Source organism: Ovis canadensis, chromosome 2, assembly GCF_042477335.2.
Source record: "Ovis canadensis isolate MfBH-ARS-UI-01 breed Bighorn chromosome 2, ARS-UI_OviCan_v2, whole genome shotgun sequence".
NCBI lineage: Eukaryota > Metazoa > Chordata > Mammalia > Artiodactyla > Bovidae > Ovis > Ovis canadensis.
This window is the reverse complement of record NC_091246.1, coordinates 142,003,989-142,029,448: the sequence shown is the minus strand read 5'-3', so window position 1 is coordinate 142,029,448 and position 25,460 is coordinate 142,003,989. Positions and strand designations below refer to the sequence as shown.

The 25,460-nt window shown below is 41.1% G+C and overlaps 1 protein-coding gene across 6 annotated transcripts in view; it reads left to right on the top strand.

Annotated features, from left to right (window-relative positions):
* The window catches only part of MAP3K20 (mitogen-activated protein kinase kinase kinase 20), a 169,863-nt gene extending 147,429 nt beyond the window's left edge, over nt 1-22,434 (top strand). For all 6 annotated transcript variants that reach the window (XM_069577192.1, XM_069577189.1, XM_069577190.1 and 3 more), the window contains 4 exons: nt 10,606-10,722; nt 13,484-13,558; nt 16,349-16,499; nt 20,365-22,434. In XM_069577192.1, coding sequence (XP_069433293.1) covers nt 10,606-10,722; nt 13,484-13,558; nt 16,349-16,499; nt 20,365-21,065 — 1,044 coding nt within the window. In that variant the 3' untranslated portion in view covers nt 21,066-22,434. The remainder of the gene's footprint in view (nt 1-10,605; nt 10,723-13,483; nt 13,559-16,348; nt 16,500-20,364) is intronic.
* Nucleotides 22,435-25,460: the final 3,026 nt, after the last annotated feature.

Below are 25,460 nucleotides of genomic sequence, written 5' to 3'. Positions count from 1 at the left end.
AATCAGCTCATGAGGGCTGGGCCCAGCACAGACTAGATCACTCTTTAGTCTTCTTGATCGAGATTATGTGGTCCTTTCAAAATCATGAGTAGCAAGGAAGCATGCGTGCTGAAGCATAGGTTTAAATAAATCACAAACATATTACTGCTGGTTTCCAGCTATATTAAAACATGTAGTTAGCTCAGAGAGCTCCAAGCTCCCCATGAACCCACTGTTGGCTTAGATCCCCTTGGCTGGCTGTGGGCTCGTACAGCCACACTGACCATAGTGTATGAATCATACCTTAGGATGTGAGTTTGTAAAAAGTAAGAAGCTAATTATAGAAACAGAGAAACAAAACTTAAATTTGTGACTGCCTTTTAAAATGGCTCTAACAGCCACTATTGGCAACTCCATGATGACAGACACAGTTGTTGATAACAGATCTTTGCTTTTAGAAGCAGGTTTGGAAAAGTCTGTGCAGATCTGCAGAGAGAAGGCCTCCATAACTCACAGTGACTTGTGTATCCTGAACCAAAATTTAGATCTTGGAAATAATCAACTGTAAAAGGACAGATTATTTGAAGTCAAATTAAAAAGCACTATGTTGGAAAATCAAAGATATATGACAACCACATCAACATTAAGATGTGAACTGAGAATAAGTAATGCCTACTAACTGGGACAATCTTGTTATTTCTTTTTTAAAAAAATTGTATTTCTAAGAGAAAAAAGAAAAAAAAATGTATTTCTTGGAGTCATCTCTGGAGACATGGGAGGAGGCAGGAGAAGTAAGTAGGTAAAAGAGCTCTTTTTGTATTTTGAGTAAAAGTTTCCTGTATTTTGAGTAAAAGTCCTGGGTAAAAGTTTATTTGCAGCCCATTCTGCAGTACTAACAGCTTAAGCAGTAATTAGGTAAGCCAGGCCACTTTCTGTATTGGTTAAGAAACCCAGCTGGAGACAGAATAGATTCTTAATTATTAAAAAATCAATAAGAAGATTTACCATTCTTTTTTCCCCCGAGATGAATACTTAGTACCTTCCAATTTCAAATACAGTTTAAAAATAAGTTAATAAAAAAGGCTTTTCCAATTATGTCAACTAACATCTGCACCATTTTAGGTAGTCAAGTATATAATGCATCATATGAAAGTGTACCTCACTTGACTTCTCACTTTATTTTAGCACCATCCCTAAAGTCTTTTTTCCATCCATAACTCAAATAAAAACCCCCCAAAAGGCAACAGAACAACCTTATCTCCAGTGGTGTCTAGTTGGCACCGGTCTGCCCTGACCTTAGACACAAGCCATTGTTAAGGGTATAACGCATTTACATATTTTGCAATAAAACATCAGTTATTTGCATTACTGTGTCAAGTTTTATTTGATTCTTTCACCTAAAAATGACTCATTTTCCTTTCTTGTATTTTAAAAACCAACTACTCTAAGCTTGTTTGAGAATAATCAAAAATTGCCCATTTAGCTAGAAGTCATTTTCTTTTCAAAAGGCAAATGTTATTTAATCTTTCAGCTGTTCATTGTGCCATCATAAATACTTTCTTTTCAGCACAGTTGTGGGGACTGAAATGAGCCCACTAATTGCCTCCCATTTCGACTGACATGTGGTGGTTTAGTGGAAAGAGAACACAGCAGGGAGAAGGAAATAGGAGGCTGAGAAAATGAGCGCTAATTATTTTCACTGCCTCATGTCAGGCTCTGTGTCAGCCTTGTTTTTACAAACTGGAAGGTTTAGCACTAAATAAAACAAACTGGCGTCATGTTTTTATATACTGGCAGTGTCATGGAAGCAGCTGCACATCTCAAAGACAATATAATGCCTGCGTTCGCATGGACACCATCTGACAGGCACTGTGAGCCACGGCTAATGAGGACATCACAGTGGTGCCAAGTGAAAGGTGCTGAATTATGTATGATTCTTCATCAGTACAGCAATAGTCCTGTACATCATTATGAGACATTGTTTTGCTGGAGAGATTAAAACATTCTTAGTTCCAGACCCTGCAACCTATATGCGCTGAAAGAGGTTATTAATGGAATTTTTAGGGAGAGTTTCTTGTGGATTTCTTTGGGGTTGAAAAACAAATCTCGTGGGACAAAGCTGTGATGGGTCACGACACTGTATAGATAAAGAAGAGAGGCAAATTAACCATACTTGCATTATCTTCCTTTTAAAGGCAGCATAATAAAATAGAGTGTAGCAGGGTTATACATAATGATAAATAACCCAGGTGCTATCATGGGATGTTCTTCTCTCCTGCCTTTAAAACAGCAGGTTCCAGCAGCTAAGCGAGATAATAGCAATGCATGTAAAGGAGCCTTTGGAGGCCTAAACCATCAACATCTTACTACTTTTAATACCAGCATGACCAACATTTCTATCGTGTTTTTATTTCATCTTGTATGACTTCTTACATTTCAAAATAGTCAGTCGCCTGCTATGAAACTCTTTCCCTTCTTCCCCCCTCTTGAATCTTGAAAAGTTTATTTCAACCTCTGTATTTTAGATTTTAAAATATGTCCTCAGTAGACGCTTTTTTTTTTTTTTTTTTTTTAAGGTGGAAGGTCCTCTTTGCTAGAATCTTGGGCATTCTCCAGTGGGATTTTACTTTTTTCTCTGGTCATGGGGAAGGGGGCAGGGTGGATATGGGGATTTTAAGAACCTGTATCTCCTCCATTTGACTGGGCATGCCACGTGTAGCTAAGTGAACTTGCTACAAATCTCCACGCTATAAAAATCCCAATTTCGTGAAGTTCTATAGCAGGCAAAATTAATCTATGGTGGTAGAAATCGGGACAGTGGGTGCCTCTGGTTGTGGAGGAGATGTCAACTGGGAAGGGGCATGAGAGAATTTTCTATGGCAGTGGAATATCTTACCTGTTTAGAGAATTTGTTGTCGTTTAGTCTCTAAGCCATGTCCGGCTCTTGCAACCCCATGGACTATAGCCCACCAGACTCCTCTGTCCGTGGGATTTCTGAGGCAAGAATACTGGAGTGGGTTGCCATTTCCTTCTCCAGAGGATCTTCCCAACCCAGGAATTGAATCCAAGTCTCCTGGATTGGCAGGCAGATTCTTTACCACTGAGTCACTTGGGAAGCCCATTTGCGTAATTACATGGGTGTTTACAGTTGTTAAAATTCACTGAACTGTACACTTAAAAACCTGTACATTTTACTGTATGCAAATTATGTTGTTCAGTCACCCAGTTGTGTCTGACGCTTTGCGACCCCATGGACTGCAGCACACCAGGCCTCCCTGTCCCTCACCATCTCCCGAAGTTTGCCCAAGTTCATGTCCATTGCATCAGTGGATGCCATCCAGCCATCTCATCCTTGGATACCTCAATAAAAAATACATTAAAAAAATTTTTTATGTCTGTAACTTTCAGATAAATATCTATAGGGGCCTGAAAGCTCAATGTGGAGGTCTATTTCTTCCTCAAATGTCCTGAATAATCTTGCTCCTAGATTTTTAAAGATTTACCTATAATATTCATGTTTGTGATAAGATTTAGGTAGGGAAAAAAAAATAGATTGTGGTTTCTGAATTGCCCAGAACGTAATATAATATTTATATATAACTTTTGTGCTAACTTCAATCACTTTGTCTGTTTAGAAATTTTACCTCTATCCTGATGAGTTCTTTTTCTTCCTTCCTTCTTTCTTTCCTTTTTTTTTTTTTTTCTTGTGAGAGGGAGAAGGGATGTCTATGTTTAGAATCACATGTATTAGCCTAGGACTCCAAAGAATTTTAAACAGCTTGCAGAGAATATAATAGTGATTTCTCACAAAGAGATACTTAATTTAGCATTAACTGAGTGTTGTTTAGAATGTTATCTTCACAGTGTAAGAGTTTCTGTTTTACTTGGCCAGTAATCTTAATTCAGAAAAATTTTTCATGTAATTGGCAATGCAGAAGCAGTTCAAATGGAATGCTTTCTCATCCTCCATTAACCACATACTTGCTCCTAAAATTATCCAGGTATTTCAGCAGCTGCTGAGATAAATGGTACATATCCTAGGAGCTCAACAGAATTATTTTTTTCATCAGTTTCCAATGTGAAAACTCCCCTCTCCCCAACAGAATGTCACCCACATCTTGTAGGTTTGCCCTGAGGGGCAGATTGTCTAGCTAGTAGAGAGGTTTTGCTCTTCAGCCCCGGTGGAGGACTTCCCAGGCTTCTGCTCCTGCTCCGCTGCCTTCCCCCTATGGATTAGTAATTAGCACTCCCCAGAGATGTCCAGGGCACAAATTCGAACAGTGGGGATCTTCTTGGGTGGGAATCTAGTTATGAAATGAAACTGTGGTAGTCAGGACCTGCCCCGTGATTTTGCTTGTGCAAACAGAAGGGAGAAGGTTGTTTCTGCTTTGGAAAGTGGGAGTCCTCCCTAGTCATGAAGCCTAAGCCAGGGCTGGAGGGAAGTATTTGTGATTCTGGATTCTGGCCCAATCAGTCAAGAAAAGGAGCTTACAGACAGTGAAATGGCACCATATTCACGTTTAACAATGGTCTTTTTCAACAAAGGAGAGGGAAACTGGCTCTGTTGGACTTATCGGAGACTCAGTATTTCAGTCTCTGCCTGGGAGTCCTACAAAAGAACCCGCAAGATAATTTGGACTACTTGTTGACTTTGGAAGGTGGAACTCCTCTGGACTATAATTCTTACTTTTGTTAACCCATAACAAGGAAAGTACAGGATTCAGAAAAGTCTGAGGGGAAAGCTACTCTTCACAGCACAACAGACCTACTTGGTTTAGTTCTGAACTCCACTACTTGCTCTCTGTGTGATCTTGGTTGAGTTAACTTATCCTTCTGTGCTTCCCCTTCCTCATCCAAGATAAGGCTCTCTGGCTGTCCATCACATTTCATAGCCATTGTCCCTCTGGCAATCTGCTGGTTTCTGTTAGGAGGGCCACATGAGATCTGTTGAAACTGGAAAGGGCAGAATTGGTGCTATCGAATCCATCTATGTAAGAAGAGCTGAGTTGTTTTTCTACTTCTACTTACTTCATAAAGGCAGTTGTGGTTATGTTGCCACTTGGCTACACCTTCTTTTTTCCAACAAAGTCCCTGGCACCAGAGTTAGTCAGTGTCCTCTGGGTCAAACTCCTGCCCAAGGAAGCTGCTTTGACTCAGCCTCCTCTCTGGCAAGGTCTCTATTCTAGACACTCTTTGGACCTTCCTGCCTCACTCACCTTCTGGCCTGCTCCCTTAGATGGCTGCTAGAGGACAGGTTGGCTAATGTAATAACAAATTGGAGCTCTGTTGGTGGCCAATATTGGCAACAATAGTAATTATTTCTTTTTTATATTAAATGTTTTTATTTTATTGAAGTATAGTTGATTTATAATGTTGTATTAATTTCTGCCATACAGGAAATATACATGTTTGTGTGTTCAGACACTTCAGTAGTGTCTGTCTCCATGCAACCCTATGGACTGTAGCCTTCCAGGCTCCTCTGTCCCTGGGATTCTCCAGGCAAGAATACCAAAGTGGGTTGCCGTGGCCTCCTTCAGGAGGTCTTCCCGGCCCAGGGATCGAACCTGCAATCCGCATCTCTTACATCTCCTGCATTGGCAAGTGGGTTCTTTACCACTAGCGCCACCTGGAAAGGCCCATATAGATGCATATATAAATTCTTTTTCATGTTTTTTCATTATGGTCTATTATAGGATATTGAGTATAGTTCTCTGTGCTATACAGCCGACCCTGTTTATTCAATCTATACATAGTACTTTGCATCTGCTAATCCAAAATTCCCAATCCATCCCTTCCCCAAGTAATTACATCTTTGGGAACTCCTAATTTGGCTCCAGTACAGTGCTGAGTACTTTGTTTACATTATCTCATTTAGTCAAAATACAACAACCCACTGGTAAAGAACACTCAGATCCAGACGGGTTACATAATTTGGCTGAGGTTGGGGGGAAAGTGGCAGAACTGGGATTCCAGCTGGGATAGTTGAACTTTAAACTTGTGATCTTTCACCTCCGCTAGTTATGGCTCAGTGCATGACCCTTTTCTATATTGTTTCCATTTTAATAGGATTCCTCAACACCTTAAACCAGGTGAGTGAATAACAGAACCATTGCAGACTGCCAGAGGTGAAATGAGTTCCAAAAAGGAGTCCTTCAAGGCCCCCATGGGCTCTCAGAGAAGAGAGCTGTCTGCTTTTGATTTCTGCCAGTCAGGATGGAGAGTTGTTCACTGACATCCAAAACGACTCTTGAATGTTTCCGATTCAAATATCAATACCCACATTTCTGTCATTCACATCAAACCAAAATCAATAGCTCTCCCTAGCAAACTGAGTGGTTTTTAAATCAGAGCCAATATTCCCACTATCTGGTTCCTATCACTAGCAAGAAACTGAAAAGCTAGCAACTGTGCCTTTAAAATTCTATGTTAGGCTCATAAATATGTAGAATTTTTATTTTTAGTGATACTGTTGATGATTTAATTCACCTCATTCATATGAGGTCCTTTCCAATGATCTATTGGTTAAGAATTTCTTCCCCAGCATCCCATCCATGGTTGGGTCCTGTGGAATTCAATAACTTGTTTAAATCCTGGGAGTTGTGGAGAATGCTCTTGGACACCTCTGGCTCACCAAATGACAAAAATGCCAGGAATATCTTCATTTTTAAAATTTAAAATGAGTAGATTTTAATTTTAAAAAATTAAAATGGGTAATTTAAAACTGAGTAAAATTTAAAGAATTTTATTACTTCATTTGTAGATTGCTTTTCTTAACTAAGGAACAATGAAATCATAGATACCCTGAAGATACCTAGGAGTCCTATCAGGTGGCTCAGTGGTAAAGAATCCTTCTGCCAGTGCAGGAGATGCAGGTTCGATCCCTGGGTTGAGAAGATCCCCTAGAGAAGGAAATGACAAGCCACTCCAGTATTCTTGCCTGGGAAATCCCATGGGCAGAGGAGCCTTGTGGGCTACAGTCCATAGAGTCACAAGAATTGGACAGGACTTAGCAACTAAAGCACCACTACCTTAACACATTAAGTTAATCATTTGGGTGAACACTTCATATTTCCTTTCTTTCTCTCCCAGCTTTGTAACCACCAGTACCTACTTTTTAATGAATGGATAATGCCCCTCTTGTCTTATAACCTCTCTGATTATAGTTTTATTACTTCTCTCGCTATCTTCTTTTATGGTTCAGGTAAAAGGCTTGCTTTAAGATAAGAGAAAAAGAAATTAAAAAATTAAAGGTCTGTAACCCTACATGGAGATCCTGTTTCTCCACATTGGATTTTGGGGAACAAGAAGCTGGAGCTGCGGAGGAGGACCTGTGACCACTTGTTATTTTGGTTGTATTGGCAAAGTCTTCCCTGGCTCCTTCTGGCCTGCGGTCAATAGCTGGTCCCACTCTGGAGCTCTGACAACCAGCCAGTGAGTCCGTCCTGTACCTCCCAGTTGCCCTTCCCTATTGCTTTCTTCTCCAGCTTTAGAGCCAGGCAGCTCTGTGCTTTTCTAATCCCACCTGTATCACTTCTTGGCCAGGGAACCCTAGAAAAATTCCTTAATCTGTCTAAGCCTCATTTTTCTCAATTGCCTGACGGGAAAATAAAGCTAACTTGCAGGGTCATTATGGGTATCAAATAAAACAGCACAGTGTCAGTACCCAGCAAGACACCGGGAGCATGGTAAGCACCCCCAGCCTGGGCTCCCTCTGAAGCCCCTTCTCTATGCAGAGCTCCCCTCAGTCTCTGATTGGCAGGGGCCTGCGGTCACAGAGGTGAAACAGAGGGTGTCAGGATTTGCACCACAGTTCAAGGTCTTTTAACTGTGCTTTTGACTAACTTCATTCCAAAACTTGGAAGGCAGAAAAAACAGAACGAAGTAAACTCGTCATTTCTAAGGCTTTTTATTCTAGCTACTGACTTGAGGAGGCTCTTGCTATTTCAGAGAAGAGTAATCATGACTCCAAAGAGTCATTTTCCTGCCCAGTTATCTCAGGGCTCACGTTGCCAGGGTAGCAATGGCTCCAAAACAAAGAAATACTGAGAGATTTGTCAGTTCTGAGCGACTAATTTGACTTGTGTTAGCCAAGAGCAAGGTTTTCCTGTTATTGAATAGAACTTTTCCTTCACTAATTGGCTTTCCACCTTGTGAACGTGGCCAGGCAAAGAGGGACCGTCGCCTCAGGCCTGGGCCCTTCTTGATTCTGCCATTCCCCTAGAAGCTTTCCTAAAACGTAGGACCCCTCCAGCTTCCTGCTGAAGCCAACAGGTTTTCAACAGTCTCTTTGTTCCTGTTCTTCCATTAATAATTGTGTCTGAGCTTGCTCAGGGAACATTCCAAGTCTGCTGGTGTGAAAGCATATTGTGGTTTCGGGGTGTAAGGTACTTAGTACATTATCCTTAATCTCTCAGAAGCCTTTTATTATCTGATAACATAAGAGAGAAGATAAATTTATGATCCAGGGGTCAAATTTGGTGCACAGACATGAATTTCTTTTTCCTTTTAATTGCATACATAGTGTTTGTCCCCCAACATTTTTATTGCTGCATTTTTCTAAAAGCAAAGTTGAAAAAATGTTATAGAAATTCTTGCATACTCACCTCCTAGATGAAAACAGAAGCATTTTATTCTACTTGTTTTGTTACATCTCTCTATCCTTTGCCATCTATCAATCCTTATTTTTTGATGCATTTTAAAGTAATATGTAGATATCAGTATATTTTCTCCTAAGGCACACATGTTAAGTATACACACTTAAGTTTTAACAAATGCATACACCTTTATAACCCAGCTCAGCTTCCCTGGTGGCTCAGTGGTAAAGAATTCACCTGCCAATGCAGGAGATGCAGTTTCTAAGCCTGGGTCATGAAGATCCCCTGGAGAAGGAAATGGCAACCCACTCCAGTATTCTTACCTGGAGAATCCCATGGACAGAGGAGCCTGGTGGGCTACAGTCCATGGGTCGCAAAGAGTCAGTCACAACTTAGTGACTAAGCAACAGTGACAATATAATCCAAACTTCTATCAGTAGAGCATTAGCATCCTTGGACACTCCCCTCATGTGTCTTCCAAGTCAACTGCCATCTGCAGAAAGCAACCACTTTTCTGAATATTTTCCACTGTAGGTTGGTTTTGTCTATTCTAGAAATTCATGTAAATTGAAGCCTTAAGTTAAGGTGAAGTCGCTCAGTCGTGTCTGACTCTTTGCGACCCCGTGGACTGTAACCTACTAGGCTTCTCCGTCCATGAGATTCTCCAAGCAAGAATACTGGAGTGGATTGCCATTTCCTTCTCCAGGGGATCTTCCCAACCCAGGGACTGAACCCGGGTCTTCTGCATTAGAGGCAGACGCTTTAACCTCTGAGCTACCAGGGAAGCCCCAGTTTGTTCTTTTTCTTATACAAGATTTCACTCACTGTAATGCTTTTGTGATTTATCCATGTTGTTGCATGTATCAATAATTCATTCCTTTGTATTGCTAAGTAATATCCCACTCTATGAAAATATCACAGTCCATCCATTCTCCTGTTGATCAACACTTGGCCTGTTTCCAGTTTTCTTTAGCTATTATGATACAGCTGCTCAGAAGAATACCATACAAGTCTTTTTTCATTTCACTTGAGTAAATACTTGGAGTAGAATTTGTGAGTCATAGAGTACATATATGGTTAGTTATGTAATAAATTGCCAAAACTTTTCCAACAGTGATTTTTACCATTTACACTCCCACCAACAATCCAATAGCTCCAACTCACAACCAACATTTGATGTTCTCAGTCTTAGCCACCTGGTAAATGTATAGTGGGATTTCATTATGATTTTAATTTACATTCCCCTGGTGATTAATGCTGTAGAGCACTTTTTCATTACATCATCGTTTTACTGGAAATTTAATTAATGTACTAATATTTTAAAAACCAAGAGGTTTCTTATAAGAATCAGATATCCAACTTTTTATGAAACGTTTAAGGACCTGTCAAGACTAGGCTCATATTCCCACATGGGAAAAATCAACAGAAGATGAGCGGTGGCTGCCCCTTTAGGGCAGTTACCCTTTAGATCCCCAGAGAGTCGAACCCTTCCCCTAATGCCTAACCCAATGGTTGGGCTAATTATCCATTGCCATATAGCCTCACATTTCCTGTTAAGAAGAAATGAAGCTATTTCTTGAATCTGTGTCATTATTAATACTGGGAAAGTGAAAGGTAGATCAAGAGAGTCTTATATTTCAAAATAGTGGGAAGACCACATTGCTTTGTGTCAGTGGGGAAATATCCCTACAATGTTTAGCATGTAAATTAAATGGGTCTATTTTGAAAGGTTACAATTTAAGGCTCTTAGCTGCCTGCCTTACTCATTTTTATCTGCCTGGCCCCTTTAAGGTGTGGAGTTTGCAACTCCTATTATAGAACACTTAGAAGAGGTAAATGGCGTCTCAAGACTGCCCCGCCTGGGGGTTATTTATGTATAGAATGAGATCTAATTTCACATTCTTTTACTGATAAGGGGGAAAAAATTCCAATAATACTTCATTGAGAATACTTCATGTGTTATAAAACATTGAGATTTTTTTTAAAAACTGCTTTACTTTCTCAAATTCTATAATTTTTCTTTTAATTCCAGGACTGTAAGTGGAAAATGTATATGGAGATGGATGGGGATGAAATTGCAATAACCTACATCAAAGATGTGACTTTCAACACTAACCTACCTGATGCAGAGATTTTAAAGATGACAAAGGTAGGGTTCTATTTACGGCTTAAAAGCTTTTTTGAATTCACAGATATCAAACAAAGACATTAAAATACCCCAGTGGTATGCTTTTGTGCTCATGATGTTCATACCAGCTCAGCTTCAAGCTGGCTGTTGAAAGGCACATTTTATTTAGCAGATTGAGATCATAATAGTTTTTTGTTAAAATTCCACTTATGCTGTGTGAACCAAAAAGTACTACAGAAAAGTGTCGTTTAATTTTTTTTTTTACTTTCTTCTACATTTCTTTAGGCATAGTCTGTCATTTATGAAAGAAAAGAAAATGCTAATGATGAAAATATTTACCTTGAATTTTTGGGTCATGTTAAACTTTAAAAAACTTGTCAGGAGAAAGATTTCTTGAATTTCTGGAAGTACTGGGATGAGATTATTCAAAAGGCACATATTGCAGTCTTCATGGTTTCCTTGAATTCACCCCTGTGAATTCCTGGAGTGACCGGACAGTATCTTACTACTGTGAGGTCAATAGTAGAAGCACACCCATTAAAACGCTAAAGACAGACTTAGAGAAATGCTTAGCTTCTCTTCAAAATAATCATACTGAAAACATACATATAAGACTTCAATTGTAGAAGGTCAACCACTCAGGTAAATAACCACGATGTCAACAGGACAGTTACCCTAAACGTCACAGAAGGCATGAACTCTACTACACGATTGATTGCGTATTTGGTTTTAGGGAAGAAAATGAGGCTGGCAGCAACAAGCCAGGGTGCAGACACAAAGAGGGAAGTGAAAAGAGCCTTCAAATCCCCAGCATTAGACTTGCAAATGTGTTCCCTTCCCAGGCACGAGATTGCTAACCACCCAAGTGTAAAGAATCCGCCTGCAATGAAGGAGACCAGGGTTCAATCCCCGGGTTGGGAAGATCCCCTGGAGAAGGAAATGGCAACCCACTCCAGTATTCTTGCCTGGAGAATTCCATGGACAGAGGACCTGGCGGGCTATAGTCCATGGAGTGGCAAAGGAGTCAAACATGACTGAGCAACTAACACTTTCACTTTTAATTTACAAGCATATGCAGGTAGATTGACTTGATATTCTTTGTTGGATTGCCCCTGTGTACTAAAAGTTATGTTAGTTATCTGTAAAGGTTATGATCTGCTTTCACCTTTCCCTTATTCTGTTGAGACAGACTATGTTTTGGTGTCTGGGAGCCTGGACACACACATACTTTCTCTTTCCTCCCCACCTGTGCTGTCTCTGGTTGCCGCCGGTTGTTTGTGGCTTCACTGTCACTGAGAAGCAAGTCACTGCCTGCTAACGGAAGGAAGTCACTCAGAGCAAAAATAACAGGGTGGAGTTATAAAACTAACATAGGTGTTTCTGCTCTAAGGCTATATATGCATTCCAGGGGAACTGTATCTTCTGCAAAATCATGCACCAACATTAACAAGGCTTATGGGGAAAAATAGGACTGGGCTGGACCATTCAAAATCTGTAGGACTTTTCAGCATCAATGGAAACAATAAAAAATCCTCATTAAGGAAAGAAAAAAATACCAAGGTTGATTCTTGTCCCAGGAGAGACTAGAATTTGGCTCCACACCTAGACAAATTTTGTCACTAACTCTTGCCTCCCATCTGTTCCTCTAAGGGCCCATAGTCTTTCCTAAAAATCAGTTTCTCTCCTCCAAGGGGCCTATGTCTCCCTCTTCCCTTTCCTCTATAAACATGGCATTGAATCCTGAATTCTTTGAATTACTCATTTTTCCCTGGGTATTTCCCGCGTATACATGAGGTATAAATGCTAATAAACTTCTCTTTGTTTTCTCATCTTAAAAAAAAAAAATCTCAGTTAAATCTCTACCAAATTTGCTTTGTACCCATCTCATGGTCAGCCAGTCATTTGCAACCTTAAATCTGGAATGACAGGCTGGGGGGTGGGAAGAAAGTATGGAGATTCACCTCTAATAAAGACCACTTTCATCTCACTTAAAATAGGACCCAAAGCATAGGCTTTCTTCATTACTCATTTATCTCAATGTAGTGGGGAATGACCCACCCACCCCCAGTTTCACTGCACCCACAATGTTGCTGGGTATCCTGATATAACCAGAAAGCAGAGTGGTTATGAAACCTCTAAACCAGCCACTGCCTGCACTCAGAAAAAGCACTTTAGGGTCTTCTTAGATTGTTAAGGATTTTTCTTAATTGTGAAAAAGCTTTCTGAGAAGTCTTCCAGATACAATCATGAGTTAATGATCTAATGATACAACTGAGAGATGCATGAGAAAAGAGAAGATTGTGGGAGACAAGATTAGCTGTTTACAAACATATACAAGGATGTCTTATGAAAACCAAACCCCCAAAGATCAGACATTAGCATGTTGTGAGTAATCACATGGGAACCAACAGGGCTTTTCTAATAATCTGACATCATGGCGTCCATGATAGCCTGACATCACACCCTATTTACCAATTGTGTACAGCATGACTGGCCTCCAAGAAACCTACACTGTAGCAGGGCAGGCTGTATTAAAGCAGTTGTTGTTGCTGTTTAGTCTCTATGTCTGACCTCTGTGATCGCATGGATTGTAGCCCGCCAGGCTCCTCTGTCCATGAGATTTCCTAGGCAAGAAGACTGGAGTGAGTATCCATTTCCCTCTCCAGGGGATCTTCCCGACCCAGGGATTGAACCTGTGTCTCCTGCATTGCAGGCTGCTGCTTTACTGCTGCGCCATCAGGAAGGCCCGTACTATAGCACCTTTCTAACTTCTGTTTTTCAGCCCCCATTTGTAATGGAGAAGTGGATTGTAGGAATAATGGAAAATCAGACTGTAGAATGCACTGTCACATATGAGGTAAGCCTGGGTAAGGGGTAGGGGAGAGGGGGCAAGGCCGTTGGCTTCACCATCAGTTTCTCCAAAGGGGTTTTTATTTGCTGCCTCAGGGTGTTTAGCGTTTATTGGAAGAGAAGCTATTTAACCAACATGAATATAGGGAGATCAATATAATTATTCTAACAAAGTAATGAAAGGAATGAGAACAGGGTGCTTACCTAGAGATTGAAGTAGTAATTCATTAATCAGTTAATCATTGAGCACCTTCTGAATACAAATGGATGCGTGTGTGACATACTAGGGATATGGAACAATGAGTGCAGGCAGTGGCTGGTTTAGAGGTTTCATAGCCACTCTGCTTTCTGGTTGTATCAGGATACCCAGCAACATTGTGGGTGCAAATGAAACTGGAGGTGGGTGGGTCCTTTCCCCACTACATTAAGATAAATGAGTAATGAAGAAAGCCTATGCTTCGGGTCCCAAACAAAGCTCTGCCTTCTTGGTGCTTCGAGTTTAAGGGTGAGGGTAGATCAGTGAGTGAGTCTTCACAAGGACAGGGTACAACTTCTATTACTACCATCAAAACCAGATTCCATATATTTAATATATGAAAAAAATTGAAAGATGTACAAACAAATATTTTAGAAATATTGGTTTAGAGAAACAATATATTTGTTTTAGAAAAACAATGTTTGTTTTAGAAAAACAAATATTTTAGAAATAGGTGCTATTAAAACTAAAATTCATATATTTAGCAAGTACCTACCAACAGGTACCATTCTGTGATTTGTTTGTTTAGTCACTAAGTCATGTCTGACTCTTTGTGACCCCATGGACTGCAGCACACCAGGCTCCTCTGTCCTCTACTGTCTCACAGAGTTTGCTCAAATTCATGTCCATTGAATAGGTGATGCTATCATTCTGTGATTAGGGTGGACTAAATCTAAATCTATACTCTCTCAAGGTTTATATATACTCCAGTGGAGGGTGATAGATAATTAATTAGTAATGTCAGAGTGCTAAGTGAGAATCACAAAATAGTGAGACTCGGGGCATTAGAACATAGTGAGACTTGGGGCATTAGATTCAGTGGTCAGGGAAGACCCCTCTTCTCAGTGTGAGGCAGCAGGGAACAGCAGAGGAAGGGCAAGTACAAGTCTGAAGCACAGAGGACATGACAAGGCTAGAGAGGTGGGCGGGACCGAGCATAGCGCCTCCTGGGGCCGAGGTGAGGAGTTTGGACTTACTGTAAACACCATGGTGGCTGTTCTAAGTATTCTGCTGCTTTAAATGATCTAATTATGCTTTTGAAAAGAGCAACATCTTCATGGTGGTGAAACAATCTGCTTCACAAGGTAGAGAAACCCTAGTTTTCTCTACCTGGGAATGGAATGGAGGGAAATAGTTACAGCAGTCTTGGCACATATGGAGACATGGTTAGTATGCATGTAGTTAGTATGCAGCTACCCTCAGTAGGACATGCCTTTCATTCATTCACTCCCTTATTCATCTAAGAAACATTTAGCAAGGATTTACCATGACCTAGACACTGTAAGAGGAACTTACCCCTGTGTTATTTCAGTAACCTTGTGCAAATACTCAAAGATAAGGACCACTGGCTTCATATGGCAACTAGGGAAAACCGGCTCAGAGAAATGAAGGGTAATCCCAAGGTTTGGGGGGTTAGTGAGAATCCGTGGGGTCACCAAGTTCCTCTGAGTGTGAATAGTTTCCAGCCTTCCTTGGCTGTTCTAGCCATTCCCTTCCCAACAGCAAGAGGAGGGAAGTCAGCCTCGAATGGACTCCATATGCTGCTGCATAGGGATGGTCTTCTGAGCTGCCATGGATTAGCATTTTAACACAAGAAGTCCAAAGCCTGGCCAGTCCACTTATTCAGGATGACCCGATATTGGAAGCCAGTTAGGATGACAGCAATGATTTATCCTCCCAAGCCAGGGTACACTGCCTATAGGAATGAGGCACCTGAGAAATAGCCTTAATTGTCAAAGTGTGGCTTGCAGGACACAGACCTAAATAAAAGAAGTCGACTGGTCTTGAGGAACTGGGAACCTGGGAATCTAGAGCCTGTTGGCCAGACCCCAGTACCAAGAAAAAGCCCTCTCTTTAGTAAGTGGACAGTAATAACAGCCAGTTTTCATCTCTGCCTGCCTTAGCTCTGGAGACACGCCTCACCAAATTCTTCTCTTCTCTTTCTCTCTCCCCTGCCTCCTCCTTCTCTCCTCCTTAGACTCCGGGAGGATGTGATAATTATGTTGGTAACAGTTACTTCAGAGCTTTTTAAAAAATATGTATTTTCATAACCTTATCAAATCCTAAGAGGTTCTTCAATCTAGTCTGATTTGTGGCACCTGGTGATGAAGAGGTAACTGGGCCTACCAACCTACCCATACTTACCCAGTTACCCAGATGACCGCAGGCAGTCCTGAGCAAAATAGTGGTCAGATTTTATTTATTCAGCAAAATATCTGTTTTCAACTACTATAAATGAAAGACATTGTTTTTCATTACTCATTAAACAAAGAGGTAAGTTGAGATTTACCAACAAATTATTAGAGAAGACAACCACCGTTTTAAACTACTGTAGTCCACTAAGGAATAAAGTGGTTAAATTTTTTTATTTTAATCATATTACCATATTGAGGCAAACAGTGCAAATATTTTACCTCGTGCATTATGACAGTGTTCTAAAGAGTTACCTTGAACAGATAATGATAACCTGATTTTCTTTCCTGTTTTATAAGCATGCATATATCTGATTGTGGGTTTCTCTCCCTATTTTTTTTTCCACAGAGTGATGTTAGAACTCCAAAAAGCACTAAACACATCCATTTGATTCAATGGAGTAGAACAAAACCTCAAGATGAAGTGAAGGCCGTCCAGCTTGCCATTCAGACGTTATTTCCCAACTCAGAGGGCACCCCCGGAAGCAGATCTGACTCAAGTAAGTTAGCTGTGCTCTAGACAGGGTCCCAGGCGGAAATGTCAAAAGTCTCACATCAGGAATTAGGACCAGTCTGTAAGTTTATATAGATTTCTTTTTTTTTTTTTTTGCTGTGTGTGCAGCTTGAAGGATCTTAGTTCCCCAACCAGGGATCGAACCTAGGTCCCCTACAGTGGAAGAGTAGAATCCTAACCACTGGGTTAGGGAATCCTTATTTACTTATTTAGCTGTATTGGATCTTAGTTGCAGCATGAGGGATCTTTTAGTTCAGGCGTTTGAACTCTAGTTGCAACACGTGAGATCTAGCTTCCCCACCAGGAGAAGACCTGAGCACCCTGCAATGGGAGCAGAGTCTTAGCCACTGGACCACCAGGGAAGTTCTGCCCATAGAGATTTCTAATATCATGCATGCATGCGTGCTAAGGCGATTCAGTTGTGCCTGATTCTTTGCAACCTTATGGACTACACAGCCCAACAGGCTGCTCTGTCCACGCGATTCTCCAGGCAAGAGTACTGGAGTGGGTTGCCATGCCCTCCTCCAGGGGATCTTCTTGACCCAGGGATTGAACCTGTGTCTCCTGCAGGTCCTGCATTACAGGCAGATTCTTTACCACTGAGCCACTGGGGAAGTCCTCTTATATCATACTTCCTCCTATTTTTAGAATATTGGCTTTATACACAGATTATATGGAAAGTAGAAATTATGGGCTTGGAAATAAGAACATATTATAATAAAGTTCCATATTCAAGTAACTATCAGAAAAGATAAAAATTAATGATTATGTCCTATTGAAAAATATGTATGTATATTTATACACATATATATTTAGTTTCCAAGATTGTAGATAAAGATAAGAATTATCTTCCATGTCCAGCACACATTCCTATGAAGTCACTGCTGTCACTGGGGCAACCTCTTGAGTCCTTAACACCACAGATCCATCAAAGCAAAAGAATGGCAGGGCAAGCAAGAGAGAGGGCTGGGGGCGGGGCGGGGATAAAAGTGAGGGAGGAAGAAAGGAAAGGAGGACAGAGAAAGAGAAACATGAAATGCCTATGCTGGGTAGGGGTGATAATAATTACAAATGCTATAAAGAAGCCATTTAGACATGACTTAGAGTAAGACCGGAGAAGGCAATGGCACCCCACTCCAGTACTCTTGCCTGGAAATCCCATGGATAGAGGAGCCTGGTAGGCTGCAGTTCATGGGGTCGTGAAGAATCGGACACAACTGAGCAACTTCACCTTCACTTTTCACTTTCATGCATTGGAGAGGGAAATGGCAACCCACTCCAGTGTTCTTGTCTGGAGAATCCCAGGGACGGGGGAGCCTGGTGGGCTACCGTCTATGAGGTTGAACAGAGTCGGACACGACTGAAGCGACTTAGCAGCAGCAGTAGAGTAAGACAGGCTGCCTTGTTGATGAACTGGTTGTTATTTGCTAGCTTCAGGGGAAAAGTTCTGACCTTCACATTTGCACACCCAGAAACTCTAATACAACCCAGACTCAGGCTAACAAACACTCGGGAGATGGATACATAAACCCCTGTGCAAATCACCTTTTGCCATGAGAAACATACGTTCCCAACAAACCAAAAACACATGTTTTCTGACCAATGCCTCTTTTTCCCAATAAGAAAATACCTTTGATGGAGAAGATGGCAACCCACTCCAGTGTTCTTGCCTAGGAAATCCCGTGAACAGAGGAGCCTGGGGCTATGGACCATGGGGTCGCAAAAGAGTCAGACTCGACTTAGCAATTAAACAATAACAATTAATCAGGGTTCAACTGTGTGTCCTTCCATTATCCAACCAACACAGCACTTTAAATCCCTCACTTCCTACATTGTAATAGATATAAACTCTTTAAAAAAAAAAAAGAAAAGAAAAGAAAATATCCCTGAGAAGGCATAACAGAAGATTTTTGGTGACATGGCAACAAAGTGCCCTGATGGCTACTGTCAATGAGTTACGAGAGACCAAATTCTGTGTCCTCCACGGTGCAGACCGGCTTACCAAGCACACCAGGTGTTTTAAATGCCCACTGGCCAGGGGCCCCAGGATCCTGGGCAGTATTCTAAACCCAGCAACAAATTCTTTGACAGCATGCTAGACATGCCTTGCTTTGTCAGCATGGTTGATTGGGTTATTTTTCTTTCTCATTCTAAAGTTCTTAAACCATGGGTTTTAATGATACTAAAATTTACCATCTTCCATCACAAGAAGTCCAGGGTAGGCCAGGCTCCAAGTACAGTAAGATAAGGCACTCAACCATGTTAAGGATGAGAAATGAGCCTTGCCTGGTTTCTACTCTGCCATCCTTAACAGGTTGCCTTGGTCCTCGGCCTAGCTCCTCTCACATTCACAGTCATCGTATAAAGATATGGTAACGCCCACAGGAAATAAGAGGTCAATCCCTTTCCTGTTCTCATGCTTGGGAGGGAGAAAGACTTACTTAGAGGCCCCTTTGCAGACTGCCTTTCAGGTTGCTTTGGCCAGAGCTAAGCACCTTGTTCATTCTTAACCATGGCATCATATGTCTGGCTTGGACTAATCAAAGTCTGCCTTAGAGCTGGATGTGATCGGCTTCCCCAGGGCACATAGCTCTGTGTAGGGGGTTGGACACTGAACAAAATTGGCGTTCTGTTGGAAGCTAAGATTTCGAGGAGGTCCAAGCGAAGAGAAAGAAGCATGTGATGGTTGGCTGAAGCCTGTGAGCCTGAACACAGGAGGTTACCTGTGTCTGGATGCACCCCTTGCCTGAGAGGCGCGAGGCATCGGTGCTGGCAGAGGGAGTGGGCACATTCTGTTCCTCTCCAGAGTCCCGCTGGCACAAGCAGAGCTCAGGGAGGATGCCAGGGAACTCGGGATGTGGGCAATGCAGGCCCTAGGGAAGACAGAGAAGATCCAAGGTGGGATGGCACTTGCTTATTCACTGAAGTATATAGTTTACTGAGTGGCTGTTAATTAAGCATTTTCTTTTACTGTAACTTCCTCCTGTTTGCCACAAATCTTCATTTTTCAGGCAGAAAGTATTTCTTTTTCCTGAACCTTGGGAATCTCTCCTCTGGAGATATAAACTGTCTTTCTTCCAATCTCTAGCTGTCTCAACCATTAGAACCCAATCTCTTTTATCTGCATTTAGTGTTCTTGAGGATTTAGAAGTGCTGGTTAGCAAAAGCCTTTTGTTGACTAAACATGCCCCTGCCATCCAATGACACTTAAACAGTAATTTCTAGAAGTGATAACATGGCTAAGTTGGGAAGAAGATAGAATTTAGATGCAGGAGTATTAGCTGAGTGACCGTGGGTCTGGTGACTTCACCTCTCAAGCGTCAGTCTCCTCCGTTATAGAATGATATTATTAGTATTGACCTGAGAAGATGGCCCAGAGGTAAAGAATCCGCCTGCCAATGCAGGAGCCACAGGAGACGCAAGTTGGATCCCTGGGTGGGGAAGATCCCTTGGAGGAGGAAATGGCAACCTGCTTCCAGTATTCTTGCCTGGAGCATCATATGGACTGGGGAGTTTGGCAGGCCCCACACAGTCCATGGGGTCACAAAGAGTCAGACATGACTGAGTGACTGAGCATGGTTTCTAAGAAGATGTCAGGGAAGTTAAGTGATATACTGTAAGAAAAGCCTTTGGAACAGTGCCAGCATATAGCATACATTTGGTAAGTATAAATGCCCTTTTTTTTTTTAAATAAATATTTATAATAAAGGAAATGTTTTGATATCTAGCCTAGAATTATGAATGGTAACGGAGCTTCCCAGAGAGGTTTGAAATTTTGTGAGACAGGCTTATGAATTAGGCATGCAGCTTTACTGTGGCTTCAAAGATGCCCATTTCCATTTCTTCCACAGGCGCTGATTGCCAGTGGCTGGATACTCTGAGGATGCGACAGATGGCATCCAACAGTTCCCTACAGCGCTCCCAGAGCAACCCCATCCTGGCGTCCCAATTCTTCCCCTATTTCAATGACCAGGACTCCTATGCAGCTGCGGTGAGGCGGACCCAGGTGCCCATTAAGTATCAACAGATTACACCTATAAACCAGTCCAGAAGCTCCTCTCCTACTCAGTACGGACTGACCAAAACCTTCTCTTCTCTGCATCTGAACTCCAGGGATAGCGGCTTTTCCAGTGTTAATACTGACAGCTCTTTAGAGAGGGGGCGATACTCTGGTAGAAGCAGGAACAAATACGATCGAGCTAGTCACTCACTCAATTCTTCTCCGAGAGGAAGACACAGTGGGAAAAGTCAGCACTCCACTCCTTCAAGAGAAAGATATTCTGGAAAATTCTACAGGGTTTCTCAGTCAGCACTCAATGCTCACCAGTCACCTGAGTTCAAGAGAAGCCCAGATGCCTCCCATCAACCCAGAACCATCCCAGGGATGCCTTTGTGCACTGACACGGACTCACGAGCCAGTGAGGAGGAGAGCAAAGTCAGCGAAGGGGGGTGGACAAAGGTGGAGTACCGCAAGAAACCCCTCAGGCCCTCCCCTGCCAAGACCAACAGAGAAAGGCCCAGAGGAAACTTCCGAGGAAGGAGAAACTTTTGACGAACTGAACTAGTTGAACTTTTCTTAGTATTTTTTTTTTTAACGTAATGGATTTTGATAATGTGCTGCCTTCACACAGAATTAACGAAAGACGATGTTTCCCTTCCGGGGGTTTAGAAAATACCTTCTAAGAGAGCCTATAGCCAAAACAAGGCCAAAATTGTGGATGTTGGTTGTCCATTAAGTAACTGGACTTAAAACATAACTATATATATTTTATTCCCCTGAATTAACATCTTTAGAGAAGGGAATATTCCATTGTATTACCCTAGCTGCTGCTTTTCTGATTAGCAGGGCCTGGACTAGGGTGAACTTAAATGCAGAAAAACTTAGCTTAAATAGGGCGGTCATCTTGGGTGCAAAATTTAAGGGGGAATTGAAAAGCTCAATAATCAAGATTAATAATATTCTAGTGCAATATTTAAATAATATTCTAGTGCAATATTTAAATAAATGAAAATTAATGCAAAAAATTGTGATAAAAAAATCGAGATTCTGGAGAAAGACAGGATCAGTATTACTGGTTTTTCCTTTTGTCTAAGGCTCCAGTATGGCTTGGCAAGACAGTTACTGATCCTGTCTTTATTTAAAAATCTTATATTAATATTTTGTTCATCATGTATTTTTTGCATTAATTTTCTCTTTAAAAAATATTGCATTAAAATATCATTTATTTTGATTACTCAGGTGGTGCTTTTTTTCATGCGTCCTTAAATTTTGTACCCAAGGCAAGTGCCTCACTTGCCTTACCCAATCTCCACACAGCCGGTTAGTATTTATTTCAGTAAGTCATTTGGGTTTTTGTCTTAGTCAGAGCTGAATTGACTTGGCTTGTCATTTTTAGGCAATAAAAAAGGTTATTGGACTTAATGTTGATCATAATACCACATATCATTCCATGAGACTCATCAGAAACCAGAAATCTAAACTGCTTAGGAGATTTGTGGTTATTTCTTTCCCAAAGCTCCCAGGGACTGCAATCAAATATTATTTTCTACATTTTGCCAAAGGAGGAGCCAAGAGGGGAAAACAAAGGTCTGTAAAGTCCTCTTGGGATGTCAGAACTCTAAAATCTAAAAGAAAACAGACACAGAACAGGATGATAACATCACAAGCTAAAAGTCAGAGAAATTTAAAATTACTATCATCCTTGTTAGAGCAAGACAGTAAATACCATCCTTTTAGCAAGAAAGCTGTAAGCAGTTGGGGGTAAAGAGGTGAATGGTATGGGTGGGAGGAAGCTGACTGCAGTTTAGGACAGGCATTGTGGAATCTGGTTTGGGAAATCCTACATATTTTTACAAATCAAAGAAGCCTGGTGGCAACAAACGTACTATATGTCAAACGAATAAATGTTATTTTCAGTACATTCTGAGTTTCAATTCAACATTCACCAGCTCTGAATATCAACTGTTCTTTGCCCTGCGTAGAATTCTCAGTGCTCTGTAGAAATCTGATTCTGGGGAATTGCCAGTGTTGGGGGTGGTTCTCTTTTAATAGAAACCAGTCATCAAGCATTTATTCCCAGAGTAACTGCCCTGCTCTAAAACGGTCCTTGGGGCCTAGGGTTGGTTTGGGCAGCATTAAAGAATCCCATGGATAGAGGAGCCTGGCAGGTTACAGTCCATGGGGTCACAAGGAGTTGGACACAATTTAGCAACTAAACCACCAACACCACCACAAAATCTAGGTTATGGGAAACAACTTTACCTGTGTGGAAAGTTGTGACCTAACCATCAATCCAACAACTCAGTTGTATAACTCTTATTGTTTAATACCTGCATTTACAAGCAAAAGTGATGGGAAATAGTGACATTAGGCACCAAGGTCCTCTTTTCCACTGGGGATGACCAACTTCTCCAAGGATTTAAGTTCCAGTATGATCCTTTCTCATGAAGTTTATATCAACTACATCTGTTTTCAATTATTTTTCCCTTTGTCCTTTGTTCATGTTTAATTTTTTTAAGAGGGCTAATACAAAGTATGCTATCTTCATAGCATGCTGCTTCCAAATAAGCAATAAAATACTTTCTTTGATTAGGATTTTTGGATAAGTAGCCAAATGCAGTCTTAACTGGGTCACTCTGATGGAACATGGAGTATGGATTTAATTATTAAACAAATGGTTCATTCTGAGGAATTATTTAAGACTCTAGTTTAAAAGGTGTTATGCCAATAATTGCTTGTTTCATGCTTTTTCCCTTCTTGCTTTCCTGGGCTATTCATTGGAGAATCCAACCTGGTAGTAAAATGACTCAATGACCTCATTCCTAGTTAGTGCAGTAGCTAATCACAAAGAAGTTATTCCAACACTGTACAAAACTGACCACCTCAAAAGATCTCATGAAAAAATTCCTGTCACCTCAATGCTCCTAGACAAAACCAAAATACGAACATCTGTGGTCTACTTCTTGGTTGAAGGAAATTATCATTATTAAAGAAATAATAAGGGTGGATGTTATTTTTTTCCTAATGATGCTTATTCATCAAAAACTGCTTGCCATGTTGCAAGATGAATGTAAGTGAAGAACAGAACAAGGATTAAGAGGGTTTTTTCCCCATCAAGTTAAATCAGTTGCAAGAGGCTGATGTTAATAGCAACAGCAATCAACAGTAAAAAAAACCCACAAACCAACAACAATGAAAAACTACCAGGGATATTTTAAGAGGAAAAAATCATAGTAGGAACAAAGCAAGAAACTATATCTTGAGTTAGGCACCTGTAAGTGTGGGAGTGTGGCAGACCCTCAGTAAGCTTCAGATCAAGTCTGAAACACCTGACTCTGTACTGGTTGCTACCAAAGAGGCAGGCATTACTCCAGGCATTGCTCAGGCGAAGCATGATGGTTTGCTCTCTGCGTGGTCACTAGATAGCAATTCTACAGCACTGACCTGCATAACTGAATAATCCCACATATGTAAAGGAGAACTGGAGATTACTTACCAAAGATACTTTAGAAATATATATAAGCTGGTCATTGTTTTCAACTAATTCCTGAATATTATTCATAAAAATTATAAAAATAAAACTGCAATGTTTAAAAATATTCATAGTAAAATTTAAAACAGTAAAATCTGGGATAATTGGATGAAGACACAAAAGAAGACTCACAGTGGCAGAAGTGATAATGGGTGAAGTATGAACAACAGAAAAAATTATATATAAAATCTTCATTGTAAAACTTATATTGAAAAGAACTAATCCCATGGGGGGAAATCAGTACAATAAAAATTAATATAAAAATGGGAAATAATTTTATTATGTTGGATAGAATGCATGTGTGTGTGCTCAGTTGCTCAATCGTGTCCAACTCTTTGCGACCCCATGGACTGTAGCCCACTTGGCTCCTCTGTCCATGGGATTTTCCAAGCAAGAATACTGGAGCGGGTTACCATTTCCTCTCGAGAGGGTCTTCCCAAATGAGGGATCAAATCTGCATTGGTAGGTGGATTCTTCACCAGGAAAGCCCATTAGATGGAATATCAGGGAATTGAATTGGCATAATGACATGCAGAATACATCATGAGAAACGCTGGGCTAGAAGCACAAGCTGGAATCAAGATTGCTGGGAGAAATACCAATAACCTCAGATATGCAGATGACACCACCCTTATGGCACAAAGTGAAGAAGAACTAAAGAGCCTCTTGATGAAAGTGAAAGAGGAGAGTGAAAAAGTTGGCTTAAAGCTCAACATTCCGAAAATGAAGATCATGGCATCCGGTCCCATCACTTCATAGCAAATAGATGGGAAAACAGTGGAAACAGTAGCTGACTTTATTTTTCTGGGCTCCAAAATCACTGCAGATGGTGATTGCAGCCATGAAATTAAATAACGCTTACTCCTTGGAAGAAAAGTTATGACCAACCTAGATAGCATATTCAAAAGCAGAGACATTACTTTGCCAACAAAGGTCCATCTAGTCAAGGCTATGGTTTTTCCAGTGGTCATATATGGATGTGAGAGTTGGACTATAAAGAAAGCTGAGCACCGAAGAAATGATGCTTTTGAACTGTAGTGTTGGAGAAGACTCTTGAGAGTCCCTTGGACTGCAAGGATATCCAACCAGTCCGTTCTAAAGGAGATCAGTCCTGGGTGTTCATTGGAAGGACTGATGTTGAAGCTGAAACTCCAATACTTTGGACACCTTGTGCAAAGAGTTGACTCACTGGAAAAGACTGATGCTGGGAGGGATTAGGGGCTGGAGAAGAAAGGGATGACAGAGGATGAGATGGTTGGATGGCATCACCGACTCAATGGACATGGGCTTGGGTGGACTCCAGGAATTGGTGATGGACAGGGAGGCCTGGCGTGCTGCGGTTCATGGGGTCGCAAAGAGTTGGAAACGACTGAGTGACTGAACTGAACTGAACTGAATGACATTCTTCCTTAACA